Raw genomic sequence first — 16,224 nt, 5'->3', positions numbered from 1 at the left:
GTAACCAGCACAACACTGGGGTTAGAGACGTGTCAGGGTAAAGCAGGTGGCTTTACCCCATCAGCATTTCCCTATCCGTGCAGGCTATAAGACTTTAAAAGTGTACTTTGGAGCATGTGAAAAATCTCCAGCTGTCAGGAAGGAAATGTCTCCATTTTTGTTTCTGTATCCAAGCTCGCCTTGTAAAAACTCAAATAAATTAAACATTAAAACGTTCAGCCAGCTGTCACTCACTACACACTGCCAGGAAACTCCAGACACCTTTAAGCTGACTGTTCCTGAAGAACTACCCACCTCAGACCTGAAATACTTCCCAGGAGCTTTCAGTCTAGCTTCTCTGAAAGCCGAGTTGTGATTTTGTTTCCAAGACTTGTCTCCCCAAGATGAGAACAAGAACTTCTTTTCATTTCCCCGCAACATCAAAAGACATCCAACTTCATGCTTGACCGGTATCCCACGCCGGACTCTAAATGAGGAAATTCTGGTGTTGCACAATTTGTGTCTTACCGCAAAAAATAACTGACCTATTTACAGACCTCTGGAAAATAAACCGTGGGAGGCAGGCAGTTACACAGCTCTCTGACCCTCCTGTACTGTACTGGTTTTGGTTGACCACCACAGGAAAGAGCTACTAGTATATAATTTCCCCCAACCAGCTTGTAATTAGTCTGGCTTGGATGCAATGGTGTGTCTCACCGTTGTGTTTGTAAGTGTCGCCTACAGTAGCAGTGAGGAATTGCAGTGGTTGGTGCTTCCCCAGACCACAAAGAGCTGCTTGAATCGCCCTCAGAAACAGCTGGAGGTCACAGGGCTTGCTGAGAACAGGAGAACAGGTTTGCACTTTGCTCTCCAAAGGCAGGTCAACTTTTTGAGTTACTCTGTCTCCTGATTAGGATCGTGCCCATGTTAAAAGGGACAGAGATATCTTTTAATGCCTGCAGTGGTCATGCATGGAGAAGGGGCGTTTTTATCGAAGAGAGACGGATTCCCTGGCGGAACGTTTGCGGTCTGATCCTCTCAAAGCGCCCAGAGTTGCTGGTGTACGGCGGCAGTCTTGCGACTGATTAGTTGAGCGGGTCAAAGATAGCTGTCTTTCACAATTGCCCTGGGGGTTAAGTGTAGCCTAATTAGCTCAGCGGCACTCCCAGTGTAATCTGCAGTGCGAAGCCGCCGTTGTTGTCGGTCTCCTGTTGTGAGCGTAACAAGAAGGGGATTGTCAAAACAGACCCGGGGAGCGATCTTGAGCCGGGTGGTGAAGACGGGCACGAAGCAAACCCGTCAGAGCACATGAAACACGGTGAAATGTGAGCCCGTGACCGCAGATGTCGTGCCACGATCGCGCCCCTCGTGTCAGGGGGTTTATGGGGGCTGTGTAGGCCTGGGGGCAGCAATTGTGCTCAGCGGATTAATATTAAACTGCAATTAGCGTATTGCTGTGACCGATTTGCACTCCATAATTAGTAATCTAATAAAGCCTCCTAGAGCCCCTCTGACTCGCAGCTGCCGATCTGCCCGTTATACGTCAATAAGTGCGGCGCATTGATGTTGTGACAGATATGTTTGTCTGCAGGATGAGGTAATAATCACCCTCGTTTTTGAGCCATTGTGATGCAGTGTCTTTTACACCTTGGCAAAATGTTATGAGATAATCTATTACCATCCATACGAGTGAACGGCTGGCATCACTATCCTGTACGTTGTGTGTTTTACAAAGGAAAGAGTAGAAATGTGAGTGTGTGCCCGGGTTCACGGAAAGACTGCAAAGAACATGACAGGAAGGATATTGCGTTAAGGCACATAAACATATTTTAGGGAATTTTCTATATTGTGTATTTTACTGGTATTGGCAAATAGAAAAACAAGTCAGATGAAAGGAAAATGTGTAAAAGCTTAACTGTACTATTTTCAAAAGGGTGAAGTCTCTCTCTCTCTCTCTCTCTCTCTCTCTCTCTGTGTCTCTGTCTCTGTGTGTCTCTCTGTCTCTGTCTCTCTGTGTCTCTGTCTCTGTGTGTCTCTCTGTCTCTGTCTCTCTCTGTGTCTCTGTCTCTCTCTGTCTCTGTCTCTCTCTGTGTGTCTCTCTGTCTCTGTCTCTCTCTCTGTGTCTCTGTCTCTGTCTCTTTTTTTCATTTATCAATTCAGAAAATTATTTTATAATATTTATGAATTTATTAAAGAATGTTTCCATTATTTTGGCATATTCTCTTTCTCTCTCTCTCTCTCTCTCTCTCTCTCTCTCTCTCTCTCTCTCTCTGCCTCTCTGTCTGCTGTGCCTGAAGTTTTGGAAGTACTTTTTGCTCTTTTACTAATCTGTCGAATACACATATATAATTGTGTGTGCGTGCATCTCGTAACGCAATAGCCCTCGGTGGCTGAAACACCCACCCCAGTTGCTGGCGCTGTGCCTCTGAAGACCGATCACATCCCCGAACTGGACTTTTATTTGTTTTTGCAGTTGGTGCCCAACGCGGTGACTCCGCGCTATGACGCACCGTGTAATCAGGGAGATCTGCGTTCCCTCGGCTGCGCACCATGCTGTCAGGGCTGTCTGGTTTATATTCTCGGTATCTCCCACCTGCTGGCCCAGGTCTCAGTGACACCAGCAGCCCCCCCACCCGGCCCCCCATTTGTTTTCCTTGGTAGCCGTCCAGAGCTCAGTGCAGACACAGTACAGGAGCTGTCATGTTTCGGCTCAGCCGGGAAGGGAAACATTAACGTTTCTGTCAGTGTTTTAAAACCCAGAGTATGTTCCTTTGTTATTGATTTTGAAGTGGTGGAGTGGTGGGTGAGTTTATACGTTGGAATCGACTGTGAGGAAGTGTGGAAGGAGGGATGAGTTTTATTCTTTGAAGCAGTGCACTGTGGGAAACAAATGCTGCGTTACACAAATACTGTATGTACCACACAGGCCAGACGGCCAGCCTAAGCCTAGATATAAGTAAAGCAACACAAACATAAACGCACACACACACACACACACACACACACACACACACACACACATAAATAATGCAGAACTTGGTATTTAGATGAGAAAACCTGTGTGCCACTGATAACATTGATAGTGCTGGCAAGTTTGCTGCGTTTCTTGTTCAGCGATTTCATTTGCTGAGACGGTATCTCAACACCATCAGTACATTTTGACGCCTTCAGTCTGTCAGTCTTATTCTATTAACAGAGTCGGGCCACATGTTTAATTTTCTTTACTCGACAGATTTCCGTGCCTCATTTCCCGGCAGTTTTGCCTCGGGGGCCGCAATCCTTTCAGTGCCTTTCAATGCCGATCATGCAGAGACCTTTGAGGATAATCTAATCGTTTCACTGTTTTCGGCTGCAAATCGCACTCCTGCTTTGTAGTCGGGAGTGTTTTTTTAAAGGATTTTCTCCGCGATGATGATTTGGAAGAAAGACTTTAAGCAAGGGGCCGGAGATATCCCAGTAGATCAAAGGTTCGCAGGCACAGACGTTATCGGATAATGGGATTTATTCACTTCTGCTAAAAATAGACGGTGCCTTATGGATTGTGCTGAATGTTTATGACAGTGTTTTTAATATTCATTGGCGTACAGAATATCCGTGAATCCAGGACATGAAAGTTGTCAGGAATCAAACTGTTTCTTTTGTGTGAAGGCATCTGAGAAGATCAATCATCTATCCAGTCCCTGAAGACCCGAAGAAAGTGCAGCCCAGTCTGATGATTTTATTCTTATAACAATCAAACTTTAGTTTAACTTCACTGGCTCCACTTACAGTTGGTGATCTGTGTTTATCTAGGTATTGATAGATGGATCAACTTCAGCAGAACCAATACCTGATCAGACTGGTTGTGATTTTTGATGGTACGCTATCCCTCTATGTATGTAAATACTTTAGTTTAATGAAGTTAGGACTTACATGTATATCACAAATTTCATACGTAACGTACTGTATTGTTTAAAATGTAATTTGTGACTTGGAATAACTTTAAATTCAGTTGGTTCAGTATCCTGTCCAAACCACCATGGTGGGCAAGAGTTAAACCTCCTCTTCAATCAACAGCATCACAATCGAGTTGGTGTATTTTGTCTAGATGGTTCCTATTCTTGGAAACAGAACTAGCTGGAGAGAAATTGCAACAAAAACAAGCTCAGAAGTAATTAAGCTTCACAAGTAAGAGAGAGAAAAGAGAGGAGAAAAAACACAAACAGTAAAAAATGAAGAGATCTGGATGATGTGCAGATTAGATAAGAGGGAAATAATAGTCAGCGGGAGGCGCCGGGGTGAGTGGGCAGGCTACGAGATAAGAGCCGAGAAAAAGCCAGTGTGTGAAGATCTCTTTCATCGCCTCTGATAACAACCGAGATGTGTGAGCCATCTGCATGGCGGCGGCTCGTAACAAACAGCGGATACTACGACGCTGTTATCGCACACAAACGTCTGCGCACTCGCCGAGAGCCGCGGAGCTGCGCCTGCGGAGAGAGAGTCAATTAGCTGCAGCTCGGGGTCGGAGTGGCTTTACAAAATCTGCAGCATCTTCAGCATGGTCTAATCAGGAATGCTCTGGCTGATATTAATACTTATACCCCTGCCCCCCCCACTGCACCTGTCGAGAAGTTCGACCGAGGAATGTCTCTTACAGGCGGGATAGACGGCCCATCTATAAGCGTCCACACACTGTACACTATTGGCCCCAGCATCCCTCCGATTCTCCCCTTGCGTGGGACGAGTGTCTCCACATTACGCCCTTCGGTGATTTAAGGCAGACTGCAATGAATCTCTCACAGGCACAATGTTGGTCTGCGTCTGTGACTGGCGGCTCTGTAAACTCCAGCCGCTTCGCCGGCTGTCTGCGGCTCCTCGGCGGTGATTTACAGACGTTCGGGAGCAGAGATAATATAATTTTCAGGGCCCTGCTATAAAGCAGCCCGGGGCGGCGGCGCCCTGCTCAGGAATTCTCCTCGTGTTCAAGGTGATGCTGCCCCGAGGCGCCTCGGCGACAGCAGCATACTTTTAAACTGTGTTAGTGTTTATTTTGTATTTTGTATTCACTACTTGCTTTGGAGTTTAAAGATGAATTGTAAAACACAGTTGACTAGAAAGAGGAGATTCTGTCCTGCGGAAATGTTGTCTGTTGCTTTCCATACACAACACAACGCCCCGCGTGTGTTTAACGAGAGGCAGTTTCGTTGTTCGCATCTCATGTATCCTGTATACATTAAAAAATCTATTAAACGTTTGAAGAGTTCTGCATTACAATATTTCTTCATGCTTTCTTGAATTGGTTGGTGTAGGAGTACGAGACATGGTGGTGGGCAGAAGATTAACTCTTTGGTGGCAAGTCTGAGATTTAAGCATAGTAGAACATAATAACATAAGAAAGTGTCCAATCGAGAGGAGGCCATTCGCCCCATCGTGCTCGTTTGGTGTCCATTAATAACTAAGTGATCAAGGATCCTATCCAGTCTGTTTTTGAATGTTCCCAAATTGTCTCTTCAGCCACATCGCTGGGGAGTTTGTTCAGATTGTGACGCCTCTCTGTGTGAAGAAGTGTCTCCTGTTTTCTGTCTTGAATGCCTTGAAGCCCAATTTCCATTAGTGTCCCCGGGTGCATGTGTCCCTGCTGATCTGGAAAAGCTCCTCTGGTTTGATGTGGTCGATGTCTTTCATGATTTTGAAGACTTGGATCAAGTCCCCACGTAGTCTCCTGTGTTCCAGGGTGAAAAGGTTCAGTTCCTCAGTCTCTCAGTAGGACTTTCCCTTCAGACCTGGAATTAGACTGGTTGCTCTCCTCTGAACTGCCTCTAGAGCAGCGATATCTTTCTTGAAGTGTGAAGCCCAGAACTGTATTGCTCTGTTCTCTTCCGGCTGCATGTTACCTCACTTGCCTCTCAACCTGCCCGTTTGTGACATGACCCCGGTGGTCTCTAATTAGGCCCTAGCCGACACTTGTCCACCTAATGAAAACGCCAGACAGTTGCTGTAAAAACCCTGTTATCTCGCTGCAGAGAGACTCTAATGGTAAAGGAATGAGACACGGTTTCTGTTTTCTCTCACCTGTCGGGTGCAAAACCAAAATTTCCACCACCATAAAAAGTTAATAAAAATGACTGAATTTAAAGGAATGTCTTGTGCAAACATTTTGATTTATCATCTTTTGACAACAACATAGTTCAGATACCAGCCGTGTTTTATTACTTTTCAGAGAAGGGGAACAGCAAAGGTGCAGTGGAGCCGTAACTTTCAGCGTTCGGCCATTAAAGTCTTAATATATTTAAAAGTGATTTGAATCAAATCGATTATTAAAATATATTATATGTCTGAAAGAGTTGTGAATCTTTTCCTTTTCTTTTTATCTTATCTCTTTTTCTCTCCCCCCAAGACACCCCAACTTTTTGGGAGAGTAATAATGGTAGTTTATTTATTCATAAAGGGTCTAGTTTAGTGTTGCCGAGGGTTTAAATTGAGAAGAGAAAGAGAAAAACCTTCAGCGTGAGGAATGAGGGAAGGATGGAAAGGACTGCTTTGGTAGATAATCCTGATAGTTGTCTATGAAGTTCTGTTTCACGTTCATGACATCATTTCATTGTTCGTTTTCCTCCTAGAAGAGTCAGACGCCCGCTCTGATCCCAGCAGAAAGTCTGGTCTTTGGTTTCAGGCGCTGAATATTATCTGGAGTATCTCTTTCCTCCCAGTACACCGAGTAGGAAGAGGGGGCAGGGTAGGATTAAAGGCACGGAGATCACTTCCTGGCGGTTAATGAAGTTTACGATCGTTAATTAAGGGACATTGAAATCCATTTTCTTATCACAAAGAGGAGAGAGAGAGGGTTCGCTCTCTTGGGCCGGGGTGTGTGTCGGTGGCTGAGCCAGCTGATTAAAGAGAGACGCTCTTTCGCGGCTCGGTGGGTCGGGAGATTAGATGTCATTAGTGGCTTTTCAGTCTTCACCTTGGAGGTTTGCAGGTTATGCAGATGCGATCATAATCGCTTCGTACGCTGACGCTAAGTGTCGTATCACCTGCTTTTTTCCTTAGGACGCGTGTCTCGCTTGTTGCATATCCCCTCTTTACGCGCCTCCCAGTGTTGTGTCTGCGTAGATTGTGGTTATCGTGATATCTGGGTACCATCTTTCTCAGAGGTGGATGGGGAGACGATGTGGTTCTGTACGAGGGTTCAAGGCAGGTCTGACCCGTACCTTTCTTTGTATGCTTCGTATCATGGGTTTGACTGGGCCAGTAGGAATTGTGCAGATACTTGTGGGATGGTATAGATGCTGCATATTGAGACAATTATGTTTTATTTGGAAAGCCAAGGCTGGTAAAGCTGGTAACCACACTACAGTGCATCTTATTTAAATGTGGGACAGGATTCAGCTGCTGTACGTTCTCAAAGCCCTTCTCTAGGCCTGAAGGCTTGTGACAGTGAATCACATCCAAGGACCTGTTTGCTTCCCATGGCGCACAACAACCAATGTATACAATCTGAACTGGACAAATAAAGCACACCATCGAATTGTGCTCTGACACACACGATGGCTCTAAATGTTCATGAACAGCCTTTCTGCGTAGTGCTTGGACCACACAGAACATGTTTACAAGCATTTTCCCCAACCTGAGCAAACATGTCAATGGTGACGACCCATTTGATGACGCTTGGATCACGTCCTCGCTGTGAGCAAGCCCTGGTTGAGAGTGATGGACTGTTTCAGGGGACTCTTGTTGTTTAAATATTTAAATGTTAGAATGAATCAACAAACATACAAGAAAGCTGACTAAATATTAATAATAATGCTACTCGAGGCCAGTGTTTTTAATGCTTTAGAATCACAAATAAAAAAACTGAGCCACATCTATAACCTTTACTGCAGGGTCTGCTGGACCGCACTGCACAGACAAATGGGTTTGTTGTCAAAGGATGGATTTGTTTATTAATTTACTTTGCAATGTTCATTTTATGGGAACTGACACAGGCTTTTTGTACGGGCACAGTATCCCTCTTTGACCAACTGTAAGCAGTCTGGCACCGGATTATGAAAAAACAGATTGTGTAAGACTTTTATTACCAGGAAAATATTTGTTTAGACTTTTTAAATTTTACAACTCAGAGTTTTGGTTCGAAGATGATTTGAAGTGCTAATACTCTCGAAACAGGAAGCCACGCGAGTTTGATTCAGTGGTCGAATACAGGACTGGGTGTGTGAGAAGCAAGCATCAACAAATTGACCACGATGGATGTGAAGTAGTTTGTTTTATTTGCAGACACATTTTTTTGATGATGTCCAGTTCTGACCTCGGTTTCCCCTCCATCATTCATTCCATCTGAAACGCCATTTGCCTCAGAGAGTGTGTTATTCCTACGCTCTCAACAAAGGCTCTCTTTATTGCGTTTTCTTTGCCAGGGGTTGCGCACATGTGGAAAGCAGGGCAGAACTGCCCTTGGCACTGCGCTGTTTGCTTAGAGTGGCGATCAACATCTTTGCCAGAGACCCACACTGGCTGTACTAACACTCACACTAACGCACATCCCGTCGGTGGAAGAACGGCCTCACTGTACCTCTGGGTCCAGGTGGGACTATGGGAGGAGGTCACAGGAGCCGGTTTGTGAACAGGGTTTGTGTGCAGAGTGCGGGAGCCTCACCTGCCATCCTGCTGAGTATTGCAGCTCCACCGTTCCCAGTCCTGAAGCTAAAGACTGTTACTTTGTTTACAAAATGTGTTTTCTCTCATGTGTTGGTTGAAAGGTAAAAACCTGAGGCAATACTTTCTGTTGCTGTCAGAAGGTACTGAGTGTCTAGATGCCAAGGAGACAGACAGACTGTTCTTTCCCCTGAATGTGTGGAGATGAATATGTTACATGTTAGGGTCTCATCCTGTGTGTGTAATGAGGCACTGGGTGGGGGGAGCAGGACTCCCTTTCCCTGAAATCTGTCATCCTTGTGTGTGTGTGTGCGTACGTGCATGCGTGCGTACGTGCGTGCGTGCGTGTGTGTTGTTGTATTCTTGTATTCTTTACCTCTCTCTCTCTCTCCATACGATCATAAATAAGTAACAGAGCCAAGTCCTCTGTTGCATTCTTTCTTATAAGGACGATTAATGTTTAATGCGCTACAAAGAGACGGGAACTCTGAGATGTTTGCCCAAGGAGGGGGTGAATTATCTTCTTTATAAAACACATATATCACTCATGTCTAAAGTACAGAGATCTTGTAGTGACATGCCGGCCAGTGTTGTGCAGCTGGGGAACTCTGTACAATGTGACTCAACTGGACAGGTTAATTTCATAATACATTGCATCACACTTTGCCATCTTCCAATCAGCGCTACTGGAAAAGAAAATACTGATGTTTAAAAGTGTCTTTCTATCCCTAACACGTTCTGCGGTTTGTTTGCACAGTCATTTGAAATGTTCTTTTCACAAACTGAGTAAATTACAGACCTTTCTTAGGGCTCAAATGAGCTAAATCTGCCTGATATTTACTTTACTATTACTTTGCCTGCAGCCCCCTTTCTACAGCACATTTCGTTCTGCAGGAAAGCAGTCACTCTGTGGTTTATCTTTGTGAAAACCTTCTCTGTTTCCTACAAAAAACAACATCCTTCACATCACCCACTATATTAAAATAGTTTATTTGTGCTTTAGTTTTAAACTATACCAAATTTAGACGTTATTCTACCTAAATATAGGCCTAAATAATGGGCCTCCTTGATGTTGTAATACATGACGCAAGTACAGCGATTATGTTTGTAATAACAGTATAATTATAACACTATAATAACAGTTACAGGATAGTAAGTAATACATATACATTTGTACAAATTGCACAAATGGCTGTGAAACTGAGATCGCTCTCCCTGGCTGAGGGAACTGATGTACAATTCAGCGCAGAGCCGTTTACAGTATATATTATCTCTGTAAAGTTTCAGCTTTATGTATTTTACATAAATTAAGTCAGGCGAAGTGTGGAGAGACCAGTCTTAAAAGCCTGGGGTGGAAAAGATTAATGTGGAAGCCTTCAGTAGGACGGTCGGAGTCCTATTTGTCTTCTGGTTCGCAGATTGACTACTTTATTAGGAGTTATGAATGAAAAACTCCAGTCAGGCTGACAGATGGAGACCTTACGACAAATATCATGCCACCGAGCTTTAATATTCATTCTGGCTGTCTGTCTTGTGAAAGATTTCAGCCCCTTAAAAAAGAAACGTATAAATATATATATTCAAGATTCCCAAGACGGTGCAAGGAGGAGACATTCCTCACCGCTCTGTGTGTGATGACATTAAGATATTGAAGGGAGGCATAATTTGATGGGGACTGATGGTAGGTTTAGAATAAATGGCTCAGGGGGTGAGCTAAGTGCCTCCCAATCTGGGGTGGCTACGTGGCAGGGTGCTGGCCAGGGTGGCTGGGCAGGAATGACACCCTGCTGGGGTGTGGCTAACGAGTCTATATTGAATGCAGGTTGCCAGTTGTGCGGGTTGGAAACAAACACCACTCCCTTACTCAGCGCGTCCCCCAGCAGTAGCAAAGCATGAGCTGCCACTCCTGTGCCAGGCCTCATTGGTACATCACTGCCACGCTAATATTAGGATGTTGACGTGAACCTTTTTTCAGAATGTTACCTTAAATAATGTAATATATAAGGAATTAAAACATGAGTCATTGATCTTGCACAGTTGCTACAATGTTACAAACGAACCTCTCCAGAAGAAACACGATTCTGTCCTGTTCTCTGCTTGTTTTGTGGTTCACTTCATATTTATAACTCAAGTTCCCGTTATAGTTTAAAGGAAGAGTATTGCCAAGTCTTCCTCTGCTTCACGTTGGCTTCCCAGAAATGGCAACAGAGATTGTGTTGATGACGCAATGCCGTGGGGCAACGGCTTCTCGAGCTGCCTTCTCTCGGAGGGGCCACATTATCGTGTGTTTGCACTTCTGGGAACGGCCGGCCTTTTTCACAGGCCTCGGTTGTGGCTGCGAGGCTGTTGACATAAGAGACAGAAGGAGCAGATCAATAATGCAGAATCGATGACAGACTGGATCATTAGAAAGCGATACCCCGTTGCAGCAGAGATACGGTCCGGGCTGATGAAAGGCAATGTGAAGGCGCAGAGGTATAGAGCCACAGGTTGCCACAGGTCCGGGTGGTGGGAGCAGTGAGTCAGCACCGGGTGATAGAGACGCTGTCCTCCGCTTCGCTGTTTTTCACTCCGGGATCTCGCTCTCACGGCATCGACTGCCTTGCTTCCCCTCCATTATTGAGTGGTTCAGTTGGCGACTGTGGCAATTACACTACATCACTCGGAACAGGAGAATATATGAGGTTTTTGGAAGAGGATCTTTAGTCCGTGTAAAGGAAATTAGTAATGTATAATATTGGCAAAGTGCTTTTTCACTCTATGTTGCCTTTGGGATGTATTTTATATTATTCCTTCACCTGCCTGTATACTTGGTTCAGTGTTTGCCAAATAAAGGTTGTGTTTTTGCCCTTGCCACTCAGTATTGCGGCATCTTCTGCCCTCCAGTGATTTAGTGAATTAATGACTCTGTCTTTATTCTACCTCTTTCTTCACCTTCTTCAAATGGTCGTATTTAAAAATCACATAAAAGGGCAGTGAAGAGGCAGTTAACCCTGATCCTACCGGTTTCTGGATGCCTTTAATTGCCCACGTGGGCTTTAAGAGACTGAGAAGTAATCACATTAACTGCTAGGAGCTCATGTACAGGCAAGGGTAATACCCAAGATTGATCTGGGTAATATCATTTTCAGATAAGTCTCGAGCAGGTCCAGGTCAATGATCACAGGATGGGTAGGTAGTATATCCCGAAATGAAACCGATTTGAAAGCTGTATGGCAGCCCCATGGGGCCGGGGAAATATAAAAGCTTCTCACAGAATACAACTCTGTGAGGTTTCTGGAAATATAATTACAATCTTAATTCTGTACAGCAGCTTTCGTAACCAGAACCCATAAGGGCTATTCAAGGGTTAAAAACAAGGAAACATCATAAACAGGATATGGAGAACTGTGTCCATTTCCATGTTGTCCAATTAGACAGTAATACAACACACTTATAAAGGGATAAGCTGATCCACCGATCTGTGTCCCAGAGGTCCGTGGTAAACAGACATCTTCAATGCATCTTCTCTCTCTCTCCCATCCAGAATGTCCCTCAGCTGCCGTGTGGGAAAGCGCTGTACAACTACGAGGGCAAGGAGCCCGGGGACCTCAAGTTCAACAAGGGGGACATCATCATCCTGCGGAGGAAGGTGGACGAGAACTGGTACCACGGGGAGCTGAACGGCAGCCACGGCTTCCTCCCCGCCAGCTACATCCAGTGCATCAAGCCCCTGTCCCAGCCTCCACCCCAGGGCAAGGCGCTGTACGACTTCGAGGTCAAGGACAAAGACAAGGACAAGGACTGCCTGACGTTCACAAAGGTAAAGGCAATTTAAAATAAAGTTGATGGTATTAAATCCGAGCATCGTTGTTGAAATAAGTCTTTACACTCTGCTTAGATGGTTGTATATTCTGTAAAGCAGTTCACCGGTCGCCTTTGTTGAAAAAGAAAGTGACTAATTTCTATGGTCTGATGCAAAGACAAGAAAGGAGACGTATTGTAATGTGTAGGACAAAAAGAACGACGGCTACGACACGAATGTTGCCTCATTTTAATCTATATTTTGTTCTGCAAATGGACATTTAGTTATTCTAATCCAGACTGATTTATTTACCAGGCAGTTATAATAATAATATTAAGTTCACCGCCTGCTATTCTTTATGAACAAATGCCTCCCGAAATCTGTTATTGTTTCCCGTTTTATCTGCCACCCCCGCTGTCCGCTAACCGCCAACTTCCCAAGCCAAAGAAACGGATATATAAGCATTGTAGTTTACCTCGTTATAGCGCCAATTAAATTCCGAACCAGTGTCCCCGCCTGATGCTTGTCAAGCTCTGCATTCGCTCTTTAGCTATTTTGAAATGAGTGACGGCTTTGTTCCTGAAGACAGACAGACATTTGTCCTATCTAACGTCTCGTGTTGATTAGTTAATCTGAAAGGCTTGACGCTGTCTAAAATAAGCGACTTCTATCAACCACAATAAATAAGACACAAAGTACGAAAATGAAACCCTTGAGTTTATTGCAAACATTGTGTAGAATATATATGTTTTTTTTAATACCCTAGCTGTAACGCCAGTTTTGCCCACAGGCAGTATAATGGAAGCTTTTTTAAGAATAAGATTAGTTTGAAATGTGGATTATAAAGGGTACAGGTGTCTGTGTGCTGTGTTTCTTTTCGGCTATGTCTCCTCTAGCCTGTGCCGGCTCCAAATGAATCCGGCTCTCCGACCCGCTGCCAGTTATAAATGACAAATTCTGTACTTGATGGCTGCCGTTGTGTGCCAGGGGGTTTGTACATCTACTTAATGGAAACCTGCCACGCAGCGCTGGCATTGTAATTTGTTGTTGGGGGCCGGGTCAAAGTTTTTCACTTATCCCTCGCCTGGATTAAATTGTCACCAAATTGTGTTTACACGGCCAGCTGTGGTTTGCATTGCTAATATTGATTTCCATGAAGATAGATAGATAACATTTCCATACGAGCTTTGTTTGTTGTTTGTTGTTTCTTCGATTTTTATCTATGTGATCGCATCTCTTGTGAATTAATTTTGTTTTCTCATTATGCTCCCCAAGCCGGGGTAATCACGACACGGTTATTGTGTTGGGCGCAGGCAGATTAAGCATTTCTCCGTGGTGCTTATCGAATGGCGGGCGTTGACATTTTTAAATTCACGTAGACTTGCTGTGATTCCTGTGTTATTATTTCTGAGACCGTGACACAAATTCACAGGACAAGGCTTGGATTACTTTGAAAGTTGTTGTACAGAGAGATTTGATGTCAGAAAGGTTGCTCTGTTTTTATTTTCAGCACACAGTGTAACACAGCAAACACAAAATGCTTTTCCTCTTGGTTGCATCTCTGTCAGTTATTAATCGGTTATTAATCAATTAATCGATTAATCAATACAAGCAAGGGAACCCTGTCTGTGAGGAGCCGAAGGAGGGCAGATGATTGCTCTCAAAGGTTTCTAAATGACTGAATTTACCTGACCACTCTAGTCTTGTCAGAGGTTTCAGTTTCCCCTTTGACACAGAATTCCTTCAGTTTATAACCGAACACCACAAAACTGAAATAAATGACAGATAGAAATGAATGAAAATGAAACGAAAGACTGAGTAAATTAATCTTCCGGAGCCAACAGGTAGCTCATGAAAGTCAACCAGCCACAATGAACACAGTCATCCTCTCAGCTCCCATAATGCCTCGCTGTCTCCAGCTCGTGACCCGCTCTCATTACAACTTCATTAGAGGAGCAGCCAGTTTAATTAAATGCTGTCGCTTACATGAAGCTGCTTGTCACACTGATAAACTGATACAGCAGGGACCTGAAAGGGCATTTTTCAACTGTTACTTTACCAATTGCTGTAATATTGAAGCCTTTCCACAGCTGCGGATATTCACAATCACTTATACAATGTCAAATAAAGGAATAAATAGCCCTATGTTAACAATCACATCACATACCTTAATTTGTAACACTTTTTACACTGTTTTGTAGCGTAGCATGATCACACAAAGATTAATATCCCAGAAAAATCAAAGCAGATCTCTCACACCGTGACTTATTAAATAATGACCCCTTTTATAAATGTTGTTCCAGTCACTTGTTACTATAAACTCAGCTGAACATTATTCTCACTTTAGAAAATCCAGCTGCTGCTGTTCTCACGGCTGAAATTCAGACCTCTTGATGTAATAATAATGAATTAGTCTCCCAAAATCAGTGCTTTTGGAATTGCTGTCAAGTCTGAATGCTTTCAGATGTATTGATTCTGCTCTGTGATTGACTTGTAGCACTGGGTCCTGACCCATCCGACAGGTGATTGATTCTGCTCTGTGATCGGCCTGTAGCACTGCTGAAGGGAGAGTCCTGACCCATCTGATGGTTGGCAGTCAAGATTCAAAATATCTTCTTTTTCTTATTCAAAACAACACACTTTTGGCTGTGAGATCGATCACTGCTGCTGTTGGTGGAAACTACACCTCTGTCTGTGTGCAGGAAATCACTAAAGCAGACGTACTGCTTATTGCAACTCTCTTAATTATTCACATTTTTCAAAACAAGTGACCCATGGAGAAGTGCACAGAACAAATAGGTGCCCGTTCTCAGTAGGCACTGGACCTGATTTAAGGGCTCTATAACACAGTTGTTTGGGCTCTGTGACAGGAGTTCCCCAGCTAATTGCTTTGCAAAACGAGCAACACATGAGCAATTATTATCATTTCATAATATGGCACCATGTGGCTAATTAGCAGTACTGTTCTTGCTGGAATAACTCCTAATGACAACCAAATGTTGTATTGTAAATATATTGTTATACGGCGCCCAGTTAAACGGGCCCAGATATGATTGTGTGAGTGCATGGCTAATGTCCTAAAAAGTGTCTAAAACCCCTTATTCATTCAAAAGACCCTAGTCTCTAGCAGGCAAGCTTTTATCCGCCGCCATTGAACCGCTCACCTCCGATAGGACAGTGGAGTGTGTCCCGTGGCTGATTTATTCTGTGCCGACTGCAATGAACGAGCGCGGCGCCGGTGTGTCCAATCCCCCCCCATCTGTCACCACTGAACCAGGGTTGATGTCTCTGCAAAGTCACCGCGCCGCCCCCCCACCCCGATCAGCCTGTTTACATTATGCAGGGGGTTATCAGAGGTCAGGCAATTCTCATTACAATATTAATCGGGGGAAGTGCTGACTCGAGCCCTCCGGCAACATTACCTGAAATAATAAAGTTGCTAATTCTGAGGGCAGAGATACCAGAGGCCATTCATTTACATCCCCTCCTCCCCCACTGCGGGAAAAGTGCATCTTTGGCTCATCTCCGTTCATTATTTGATTATTTATCCTGGAACATGTCTCTTTACAACTAGTGCAGCCAGAATACTCTTTGTATCCCTGTTTTGTCTCAGAATTGGATCTAACCGTATTTCTTTAGTGTCCTGTATTCTCGTGCAACCCAACAATTCATAAATGTGCCAAAAGCCAAACCAATGCTAAAGGCAGTTCTGGAGATGATCTGTATGTATAATTGAAACTGGGCTGTAGGAGACACTACCAGCCTGATCCAAGCACAGTTTTCATAGCGCTTTTAGTCTGTGTCTCGTTTTGAGAAACTGGAGTTTGAAG

At 44.2% G+C, this 16,224-nt stretch overlaps 1 protein-coding gene across 1 annotated transcript in view; it reads left to right on the top strand.

The window, feature by feature from the left end:
• LOC136750855 (E3 ubiquitin-protein ligase SH3RF3) overlaps positions 1 to 16,224 on the top strand; it is a 118,493-nt gene that overhangs the window by 60,891 nt on the left and 41,378 nt on the right. The window contains exon 2 of the mRNA XM_066705984.1: positions 12,137 to 12,412. Within this exon, the coding sequence (XP_066562081.1) occupies positions 12,137 to 12,412 (276 nt within the window). The remainder of the gene's footprint in view (positions 1 to 12,136; positions 12,413 to 16,224) is intronic.

Source organism: Amia ocellicauda, chromosome 6 (genome assembly GCF_036373705.1).
Source record: "Amia ocellicauda isolate fAmiCal2 chromosome 6, fAmiCal2.hap1, whole genome shotgun sequence".
NCBI classification, from domain to species: Eukaryota; Metazoa; Chordata; class Actinopteri; order Amiiformes; family Amiidae; genus Amia; species Amia ocellicauda.
The sequence above is the reverse complement of the archived record's forward strand: the minus strand, read 5'-3'. Positions and strand labels throughout refer to the sequence as shown.